This window comes from Panicum virgatum, chromosome 8N (genome assembly GCF_016808335.1).
Source record: "Panicum virgatum strain AP13 chromosome 8N, P.virgatum_v5, whole genome shotgun sequence".
Lineage (NCBI taxonomy): Eukaryota > Viridiplantae > Streptophyta > Magnoliopsida > Poales > Poaceae > Panicum > Panicum virgatum.
The window spans coordinates 27,242,066-27,253,166 of NC_053152.1; the positions used below are offsets into that span (position 1 = coordinate 27,242,066).

At 47.1% G+C, this 11,101-nt stretch overlaps 1 protein-coding gene across 1 annotated transcript; it reads left to right on the forward strand.

Annotated features, from left to right (window-relative positions):
* The first annotated feature begins 7,335 nt into the window (after nucleotides 1–7,335).
* LOC120684508 (myosin-1-like) lies at nucleotides 7,336–8,539 on the forward strand. Its single transcript, XM_039966354.1, has 3 exons — nucleotides 7,336–7,563; nucleotides 7,654–7,875; nucleotides 7,955–8,539. Exons 1-3 carry the CDS (start codon nucleotides 7,336–7,338, stop codon nucleotides 8,474–8,476), a joined length of 972 nt encoding a protein of 323 aa, XP_039822288.1. The 3' UTR covers nucleotides 8,477–8,539.
* Nucleotides 8,540–11,101: the final 2,562 nt, after the last annotated feature.

The window sequence follows — 11,101 nt, forward strand, 5'->3', positions numbered from 1 at the left end:
CTTTCGATTTTGGATCGTGGAGATGTATTGGTTCGTTCGGTATGACGATCATGGATTGCAACATGAAAATTAAAAGAAAATCAAGAACAAAGTGAAGACAGAAGTGAAAGGGGAGGAGGCCCGTCCATTGATTATATTTACAAAGAAGCCAGATAGGCTGTTACATGATACAACCTAATCTGACTCCTCTCCGAAGAGATTGCTGACGACCCCGTCCAAGCTCACATTGTCGATGATGGCGTCGGAGACGAGGCTGAGATCGTCCACCAGCTCATCGAAGTCCTCCCGCGTCGCGCCCCACTCGGGGAAGAATGGCTCCCACTGGCGGGAGTCTTCCCCGGACATGGTGGAGACCACGGCGATGGCCCTAGCAGCACCCGCATGGACTCCGTGGCTGGCGACCTCCTTGACATGGGAGGGGATGTTCTGCAGGCGCGCGACGACGGTGCTTCCCCGAGCATTCACCGAGTCTATGACGACTCGAGAAGCCTCGAGGAGGGTCTGGACCTGGGACTCCAAGCCTAGAACAAGAAAGAGTTTGAACAAGAAGCTGGGATGATTATGAAGAAGGCATGGTCGGAGAAAACTTACTGGCGACCCTGGTGTTGGCGATGGAGAGCTGGCCGCGGATGACCACCTGATCCGTCTGTGCCCAGTCAAGATCGTGGCGGGCCTCGTCGCGTTGGCGGAGGAGGTCACAGATGAGCCCCTGGGTGCCCTCATCCAGGTCCTGGAAGTTGGCAGGGAGCTCGGTGTCGGCATCCCTACAGAAATCATGAAGTGGTCAGATGCAGATTTGAAGTGCAGCATTAGTAGAGAAAGGGAAGTGTCTTACCCAAGACGGGGACGGAGCGGCGGAGGAGCATCAGGAGAACCCTCGCCGGCGCACTTGTTGCTGGCCATCTGCTCGGAGGACGAAAGGAAGGCTGGGGTTTTTGGAAAGACTGGAGGAAGAAGAAGGCAAGAAAGGCTCTGGCTGATGGAAGAACTACAGTGCCGATGGGGTAATTTATAACCCAAAGTGAAGGAGATGAATCGGTTGCAGCATGCCGGTACAGCTTTTACCCTTTGATTTAATTGAGGAGTGTATGGGTAAAAAGATGGAAGGTGAATCGGCAGATTCCCGTTGTGTGAACGAGGAGGTGAAAGGTTAAGGGCAGAGAAGAGATTTTTGTTCGTAGCCCGCACAGGAAGCGAGATGGCAGTAATGAGAAGACCGTTCGGCAGCGTAATCATGACAAAAATTAATTTCAAAATAAAAAGGGCAATTTTACTCCGAAATTGGGGGGCATGTGTTGACACCAGATTTTGACACGTGTCAAGGAAGAGTGTTGCAAAGGAGAAAAGGTTCTGTGTCGTACGATCGGTGGACTTGGGGAGGTGGTCGTGCACCACCGTTGAAAATCTTGTTGACCGAAGAAGGGGAGATTGACAAGATATTTTGGCTTCGGTTTGGCAAGAGTTATCTTATTTTAAAGTTAATTTTGTTTTATGGAATAGAATCATGCTTTGCCGTGATCGGCAAGGATTGTGTTAGCATGGGGTATAAATATGAGCCCCCCGGCTATTGTAAAGATTGATACACATCCAACAAACACAAATTTACTCTACTTGCACTTTACTTTTCCGTCGGCGACTTCACCATCATTTTTTTTCGCGAGTTCTTTCAAGCTGATCAAGGACGCCTCACATTCGAGCAACTCGGTTTGCTGGTAAGTTTTCGTCTACCGAGTAAATCTGAGATTTAGCTTCCGGGCGCATCGCTGTGGCTTCGTTTAGATCTATTTAAAATTTATCTAATTTATTTAAGCTTTGATCTCGGGCGCATCGTTGTTCTCTCGTTTAGATCTATTCACAAACTACCCAGCTTAGTGATCTGTTTAATCGGCTGTAAGCTCCTTGTTTATCACGATAAACCTTGTAAAGCTGATTAGATCGGTTGCAAGCTTAGCTTTGTCCAGATCCATACATTCGTGGGTTTGTACATTGTTACCTGGCACGTGTCGGCTCGAGATCTAGCCGTCTAGTTGTATATCGGTATCGGCAGCTCATTGCCGATTCTCTATAGATCGCCTTTATTACACGCTTTTTATACCCGATCTACTATCGTTTTCTATATCGGCAGAACCTTGCCGATATGCTGCGTAAGAGTGATTCGGAAATCCAGCCGATACACTCTTGAATTTGACTGTTTGCTGTTTCCTTGTCAATTTACAGGTCAAATTGAGTGGCACACATTGGTTTGAACCAAGTGCAGTCCGAGCTTGGCGTACGGGGCTCTCAAGCTTGGTGTGTGATTGTTTCGCGTCAACAGTCTTGCCCGTAGTTGCAGAGGTGCCTTGTTTTGGGAGGAATCCTTGTTGGTAGATCTTATCACCATATCTGACAAGGTGATTGACGTCTTAGTTAACGAATACCCGAGCGCACCAGCATGGAGAGCCACTTTTGTTTATGGAGAGCCGTGTTCGGAAGATAGACATCTCATGTGGGAGTTCATGAAGAGGATCAAGTATCGGTCAGACAAACCATGGGTCATGATGGGGGATTTCAACGAGGCCATGTGGCAGTTCGAGCACTTCTCTGAGACAATAAGAAGCTAGCGCCAAATGGAAGATTTCTGAGACACTCTTGACATGTGTGATCTGCACGATCTGGGATTTACTGGCCTGCCGTGGACGTATGATAATCAACAGTTCGGTCGCAGATACATCAGAGTTAGACTGGACCGAGTGGTGGCTTCGCCTAGTTGGTCAAATCTGTTTGAAGGGGCACGAGTTGTACACCTGGTTTCTCCATGCTCGGATCATTGCCCAATCCTGCTGAAGGTGATACCTGATAATGCCGTGGACAGGAAGACAAGGATCGCTCGCTACGAGATCATGTGGGAACGGGAGGAATCGATGGGAGAGGTGATCCTGGATGCTTGGGAGAATGGCCCACCTCGGTCTGATTTGGGATCGGTGGCCTGTGCACTTAGGAACATCATGAGCTTTCTCCAAGAATGGAGCAGAGAGAAGCTCGGCTCGGTAAGAAAGCAACTGGAGGTGCTGCGCGCTCAATTGGCAGACCTGCAGGGGAGATCGGATGATGAGAGCTGGCAACAGGTTAAAGATGCAGCCGAAGCTATGAATGAAATGCTCTACCGCGAAGAGATGATGCGGTTACAACGGTCGAGGATCACTTGGCTCAAAGAGGGCGATAAGAACACAAAGTATTTTCATCAGAAAGCTGTCTGGCGCTCCAGGAAGAATAGGATCAGATGGCTGAAAGCTGACAATGGCCAATGGTGCGATGACCCTGTCCAAATGGCGGCGATGGCTACGGATTTCTTTAAGGCATTATACACTAGGGATGCCAATGTCACACCAGAGCACCTGGTGTTACTAATGAAATTAAGACGATTTCTGTAGGGAATTTTTGGAGAAGGAGATAAGTGATGCTTTATTCCAAATTGGGCCACTCAAGGCTCCTGGCACAGATGGCCTACCTGCTCGCTTCTTCCAGCGCAACTGGGGCCTACTCAAGTAGGACATCGTTCTGGCGGTTCAAAAATTCTTTGCTGAGGGATCAATGCCGGAAGAGGTAAACAACACGACGATAGTGCTAATCCCAAAGATCTCTTATCCCGAGCTTTTAATTGATTTCCGCCCCATTAGCTTGTGTAATGTCCTGTGCAAGATTGTCTCTAAATGTCTTGTGAACCGTCTTCGTCCATGGCTGCAGGAACTTATCTCCCCACAACAGAGTGCTTTTGTTCCTGGTAGACTTATCACCGATAATGCTCTAATCGCTTTTGAATGTTTGCATGTCATTCAGCACTCTACAGCGGCACGTACAAATTTTGGTGCGTTCAAACTGGATCTGTCCAAAGCATATGACCAGGTGGATTGGAGCTTCTTGAAAAGAGCTTTAGTGAAGCTGGGCTTTAGTGAGACTTGGGTACCATGGATTATGGCATGTGTTTCCTCGGTGCGCTACTCTATTCGCTTCAACGGGGTCCTGTCAGACCCCTTCCAGCCTACCCGTGGTCTACGCCAGGGAGATCCACTTTCCCCGTACCTTTTTTTGTTTGTCGCTGATGCCCTATCGGTGGTTTTGCAGAAGGAAGTTGATTATGGACAGCTAGAGGAGCTCCGAGTGAGCAGGAACACGCCGGAGATCTCGCACCTTCTGTTCATAGATGATGCGCTGCTGTTCTTCAAGGCGGAGCGGGAGCAAGCTGAGAAAATCATACAAATCCTAGATATCTTCCAAGCGGGCACAGGGCAGCTGCTAAGCCCATCAAAGTGCTCTATTCTAGTCCAAGACGCTCTGGATCCCGGCGTCCAGGAGCAGATTCACCAGATACTGCACGTGGAACGTGTAGACTTCGACCCTAAATATCTCGGCCTGCCAACCCCAGATGGTAGACAGAAGAAGGAGAGATTCCAGTCAGTTAAGGAGAAGATATCGAAGCGCATTTCAACATGGACAGAGAAGCACCTTTCTGTGGGAGCAAAGGACATGCTAATCAAATCAATAGCCCAAGCTATACCCACATACATGATGAGCGTCTTCCATTTGTCGGCATCGGTGTCTGAGGACTTGGAGCGCGCCATCAGAAAATTCTGGTGGGGCGAAGAGGAGAATCAGCGAAGAACCCATTGTATCGCTTGGGACAAGTTCACGAGAAGCAAGGGACGTGGCGGGTTAGGGTTCCGAGACCTGAAAATCTTCAACCAAGCCTTGCTGGGCAGACAAGCTTGGTGCCTGATTGCGTTCCCGGACAGTCTGTGTACGACACTGATGAAGGCAAAGTACTTCCCCAACGGCGATCTACTTGATACTGCCTTTCCTACGCAGGTGTCCCCAACTTGGCGGGCGATCATGCATGGGTTGGAACTCCTGAAGAGGGGAGCGATCTGGCGGGTATGTAATGGCACAAAGCATCAAAATTTGGCATCATGCATGGATCCCAGTATGGAATGGCACAAAGCATCAAAATTTGGCGTCATGCATGGATTCCACGTGGGATCACTCTAAGGCCAGCAGGACAAAAGCGCCCGTGCCGGCTAAAACGGGTTAGTGACCTCATCGATGGGGACTCACGAAGCTGGAAAATGGATGTATTGCATCAATTCTTCCATGCTCATGTTGTGGAGGCGATACAGAAGATACAAATACCAGGACACCCATGGACGATGTAGTTGCATGGCATTGGGAGAAGTTGGGTTGCTTCTCAGTTCGGAGCGCATACAGACTCGGTGTGGATGTGCGGGATCTGGACTCCAACCTTTGTTCCTCAAGCAACAGGCCGGACGGCTTGAGAACTGTTTGGAAGAAGCTCTGGTTGTTACGGATCCCGCACAAGATACGCATCTTTGCGTGGAAGGTGGTCCATGGCGGATTGGCCACCAAGTCAAACAAAAAGCGGCGACATCTGGAATGCTCGGCGGTATGTGATATTTGCGGCATGGAGGATGAGACAGAATTTCATGCCCTAGTGTGGTGTAAACACGCTACCGCGCTCAGAGAGGCCATGAGGGCCACTTGGCCAATTCCTATTGAGCGTTTGCTAATGCTTTCAGGATCATAGTGGCTCCTACATGCTATTGGCTCCTCGACCACGGAGGAAGCTGCCCGACTTATTCTGATTCTATGGAGAGTTTGGTTCGTTCGCAACGAGTGGACACATGGTGGCCGCTGGATTGGAGGCGAGGCGTCAATCAAGTTCTTGACTGACTATTGGGACGCCCTGGATGGAAACAATCAACACATCGCCGATGATCATAAGAGGAAGAAGCCGGTTTCCCCGACCACGGCCTTTAACAGTCACAAGCCCTAGCGGAACTCGAAGGAAAGATGGAAAGCGCCTGACGTGGGCTGGTTCAAGGTCAACGTGGACGCAACCTTTACGGAGCGCTCATGGGAGGCAGGGATCAGGGTGGCCATTAGAGATCACACAGGTTCGATAGTGCTATCAGATTGGAAAAAGGTCTTTGACGCAGGCTCGGCAGAAGAAGTTGAAGCACAAGCATGCAGAGAAGGTCTCGTCCTTGCAGCTGAGTGGGCAACAAGTCCGGTTGTCCTTGAGTCAGATTGCTCGTCCGTCATCGGATATCTCAGCCAACCGACGTCCCAGCGGTCGGCTTCTTGCTTCACCATTTGGGAGGCCCTAGAGGCGGCTCGCAGAATTCCTAGGGTGGAGTTTCGTCATATAGGAAGAGCTTGTAATAAGTTAGCGCATGAGCTCGCCCATCTGGCCAAACGTCTGAACCATAGCGCTGTTTGGCGCTACCGATGTCCAGTTAGCATCGAGCACTTAGTTGCTCAGGATGTAAACCTCCAAGTTATTCAGTAAAGCTCTTCCTTTTCGCAAAAAAAAAGAATCTATTTAGCAAATAAGACTTTTTGAAATTTAAAATTGTGTTGTAATTTTTGTTTTTTCCCCAGATGGGTCCAACTGCTTACAGGGTCAATGCATGCATGAATGTCTGCATGCCTAGGCCACCTTATGCCAACAGCCTATAGCGGTGATGAAAAGTTTTACCATAAGAATTCGCCCTGCGGTTGGCTTGAGATGGATCCTGCCCATCAGTCCAAGAAGTTTGGTATTAACACTCGTACTATTTCTAACATTATAGTCATTCACGAAGCTACCTACCATAGCTATATTTAGTTGATTGCATGTCCAAATTTAAGACAGCGAAACATAGCAGTATAACAGCCCAACTTCAAGAAACGTTGTTCCTTACAATACGGCCAGCCAACCAAGCTCCTCTAGAAAGGGCAATTGGGACCTGCACATACCAGACAAAATATGTCAATACAGGCAAGGCAGCTGAAATGTTACAGCCAAAAAACAAACGCAATAGCCAAAGCCCGGGAAGGCCACGCTGGCGGGTCCGTTGGATACCCCGCGGCTGCCTGGTTTTCCCGAGGTTCTTTCCCCAATTCAGTGCTGCGACCTCTGCTCCACCCCGAATCAACCTCACATCATTGCGGGACCGGGAACAAAGATCATCGCTGTGTGACTATGTGCATAGGAGAATTCATTTCGTTCGGTTCTTGGATCTCTATTCTAAGAGGAACTGGTTTCTGATTCATCCGTTTCCAAGGTAAGCTCTTTGGCGTTCTTTCTATAATTTCCTCACTTTGTCTCCCTATGGTGATCACATTATAGTCCTTCATCAATGTATTTATTCAGGCCATCAAACAACACGGTTTGGCGTAAATTTCCTGTCACGTAAATTAAGGAAAAGATTCTTTGGGTGAGAGAAACCCATTTTATTGCAAGAAGAGAGCTCAATTTTACGCGAACGGCCGTCCTAGCAGTGGTCGGCATTACAGTGCACAATGGCATCGTCTTTGACATTGTCACTGAGCTCCATGGAGGTGATGTTGGATGCGCTCATGCAGCGAGGGATAGGGAAGCCAGAAGAACAGATGCCCAAACAAGAGGAACCACCGGCACTACCCACGCGCCCCACTGGGAGAGGCAGGCTTCCATCATTGCAGAGGCCCGGCGCAGAAGCTCCTTGGATTCATCGTCCTCCGCTGCCGTCGCCACTACCACCACCACAGGTGCCTTCAGCCCTCCATTTCAATATTGTGATGCATTTCATATTGAAGATGATTTGCAGGATTGATCGATTGATTATTTGTGGATGTTAGGAAGAAGATCAAGAGAAATGTTTGGTAAATCAGGAGCTGGAGAGAAGGGCCACAAAAGCAGAGGAGGAAGTGAAGCAGAAAGAAGAAGAGTTGAGGCACAAAGAGGAACTTATCGCCACCCTTCAACAACAGGTTGAGCATTACGAATCCCGGCTTTGGGAATGTGAGATCAGGATGAAATCAGTGGAGGAGGAGCTGCAGAAGCAAATCAGTTCGTTACAGGTAACTGAATTATATATCATGGCCTTCTTTATTCACTGAATTCATCGAACTAATGAGAAGGCGCACCTCCGTTCTCCAGATGGCTCAAACCATCAATGCTAGGAGAGATGCATCAACAACAACATCGCAACATCGCCAAGAATCATCCTGTGGAAACTTGGCACCTTCCCAGTCATTAGCGAGGGGGCAGCAACGTGGCTGCGAGCTCACCATCACTGTTACAGTTGACGGAAGTTCATCAGATGTGGATCAACTGGCCACGGAGTTCAAGAGGGACAGTGAGGCATTCGAGCAAAATGCGCGTGCGGTTGTGGAGGCTAAGCCACCCCCTAGCAGAGCCAAGTCAGTTGATGAGCTCAAAACGCTTAAACGGCAGTTCGCCTCGTGGAAGGAGGAGTACGAGGTCCGGCTGAAAAAGACGAAGGCCGAACTAAAAAGACTTGTGCACGCAGAGAAGAAGAGCCACGGCGACAGCCATAGCCACAAGCGACGGTGTGGGTGGTGGAGGATAAAAGCGCCAAAATGCAGGGCCCCCAAGTGTTGTAGCTTCAAGCTACCAAGCCCGAAATCATGTGGCTGCTGCTTCCGCCGCTGCTGCTAGCCCTGGAGACTATGCTCTCTGAAATGTTTGGTTCTTACATGTTGTGCATTGGGCGAAAAAATTTATTGGAATATGGCATCTGAGTGGCCATGAAACTAACGTATTCACAATCAACATGACATGTGATCACTGTTTGAAGTGCTGGAATTGAATCGGTATCACTGTGTGTTGATTCATGCCCAGCTGACCAACGTGTATTCCGTGTTTGCCCTGTGGACAAGTAATTAGCTTCTTTCCTAGAACTACGGTGTGGCGGAATCGTCCAATTTAATCTGGATTAAGAATATCTGATCATCTTTAACTTAGATAAGCCTGCTTACGCTCCAAAGTTGGAGTAAATGCAGTTGTCTTTCGGGTTTAACCCAAACCTTCCACATTAGAACAGTGTCACAAACATGCATACAAGATCACACTTCGACAGAGCTTCAGATATTACATAACAATATAATACAAGAAAGAGATATTGAGATATTACTACTTATTAAAACAAACTGTTGCAAGTCTGCTACTGAAGATGTTCAATGATAAAACCCTATCGCCATATGGTTTGCAGTCACACGGTCTTATAAAACAAAAACTTTCAAAACCATCTAGACGCACACGGACATCATACCCAATGGGTCTTCGGCCCTTCACTTGCAGGCCTCCATTGCTAGCTGGCTCTATCGAACACACACGGTCAATAGAGTAACGCAGCTTTACTAGTTCCATATGTGCCAGCATGTGAACAATGTTGTCAAAGTTCCATGGTTAAACATACCATAGATTCTTATGTTGGTGTTTTTCTCCGCCAACCTACCGAGGGATACCTCGAGGTCGTAGAGTTGTGGGTAGGGGGATTGTCGGACCTGGAGCTTCATGGTAAAAGCGAGGACACAAGACACACAGATTTAGACAGGCTTGAGTCCTAGTAGAATTATAGAGGAATACCCAACACCTTATTTCTCTCCTCATGGAAGTAAGGACAAAGCAACAAGAATCCCACTTCTACTCAACGACCATCTTTCCACTTATGCTCTTATTTGCCCATTCAAGAGGAACCTTATGTTACTTGCATGTTAAGCTAGTATTAAAAAACTGGAGCAAAGCATTGACTGTGGTTTATCTAATGTTCCTGGGTTGGTGGCAAAGATGTCCTTAATCCAAAGTTCTTAGACATGCATAAGATAGGTTTTAAAACAACTGCTAGGCCTAAGCATTCATATGCATTAACATGATACACAAAGGAAGTAAGTTAATGAAATTAGTAGGTTTAGATGCTCAGGTGCTTGCCTCGATCTGCTTTTGGTGGGGGATCTCGACTGCTTTTGGTGGGGGATCTGGACTGGGGCTTAGGCTCATGCTCGAAAACAATAACTTCCTCTCTTGGTAGCTCTTCCAATGGCAACTCGATATATTCAACATTGACGTGAACAGGCTCTGGTTTTGGTCGACATGATATGGACAGTTAGGTTATGCAAAGAATTGTATTACAACCATTCTTCACAATAAAGATGCAATCCAACACCTAACTACCATATAAAAACCTTAGTACAATTTAACAAATTAGTAGAATTTATTTGAATTATTCTACACTGATAAAATCCTAATTTTCTATTTGTTATTATCCTTAGAGATTCTTAATAATTAGTTAAAGATTATTAAAATTTTATTATTGTTAAGATGAAGATGTATCTTGCACTGAACTTGCACCATGTGCCCTTAACGACGACCATGATGCGCATGGCAAGTCGTTGAAGGACTTGAATCCTAAGAAGGTTGCACCCAAGAGGGACCCGTGAGGGTGTGGCGGCCAATGGAGTGCCCCAGGCTTGGTCGCCACTAGGGTGTCGTAGATCTCTGTCGAGGCAAACAACAACTATGTTTTGAAAAAGTAAGGGCAAAGGAAAAAAGAGTAGATGTATTTTGATACATTCAATTGTGGTTGAATTAACGGGTTTATACTCCTTGACTATATATCTAACTCAAGATCTTGTATGGACTAACTCAATATTGTACTCTTGAAATTTTATAAAGCTCCCTCATCGAAAAAAGCATATGGGGCGACCCATCCTTCACCTACAAACGCATACTGTGGCTGATTGGCTCGCTGCTCAATGCATGTTTACATGTAGGTGTGGAATTATTCTTGCTGTTTGGGTAAACACAACTTTTCTTCGTGCTGCTCTCAAGGGTCAGATTGGACACCTATAAGATCTTACTAACAAAAAAATATGACCCTAACTGACTAGACTTGTGCCCTTTCCAACTTACACAATGATGAAACTTTAATTTGGGCCACCGACCTCTTCTTCTGTTTACTCCATTAGTCGGTGATGTTTGCACTTGTTAAGTATAAACTGGGATCTAACTTGGCAACCCCATGATATGCGACGGAGGCAAAATTTTGGTTCACGAATATTTAGGATATTGTACGTGTTAGATTCATGTGTGACTATCTGATGTCGTACACTGTATGTGGATAAAGGTGTCCATTTCTTTAAGAAGGTGCACCTTTGCCTTCGAGGAGGAGCTAGCTCTGTTAGACCTTACAGCCAATCAAAAGACTACGGCAGTGTTAGATTCTTGGGTTTATAATTTGAGCTCTTTTACAATGATTGGAGGTGACTCCTTGTGCCTCCCAAA

Bases quoted from the DNA above. Each gene is read 5' to 3' on its own strand.
- LOC120684508 (XM_039966354.1), top strand. From the start codon at position 7,336: ATGGCATCGTCTTTGACATTGTCACTGAGCTCCATGGAGGTGATGTTG. The intron at 7,564-7,653 runs GTGCCTTCAGCC...TGTGGATGTTAG, and splicing joins CGCCACTACCACCACCACAG to GAAGAAGATCAAGAGAAATG. The intron at 7,876-7,954 runs GTAACTGAATTA...TCCGTTCTCCAG, and splicing joins AGCAAATCAGTTCGTTACAG to ATGGCTCAAACCATCAATGC.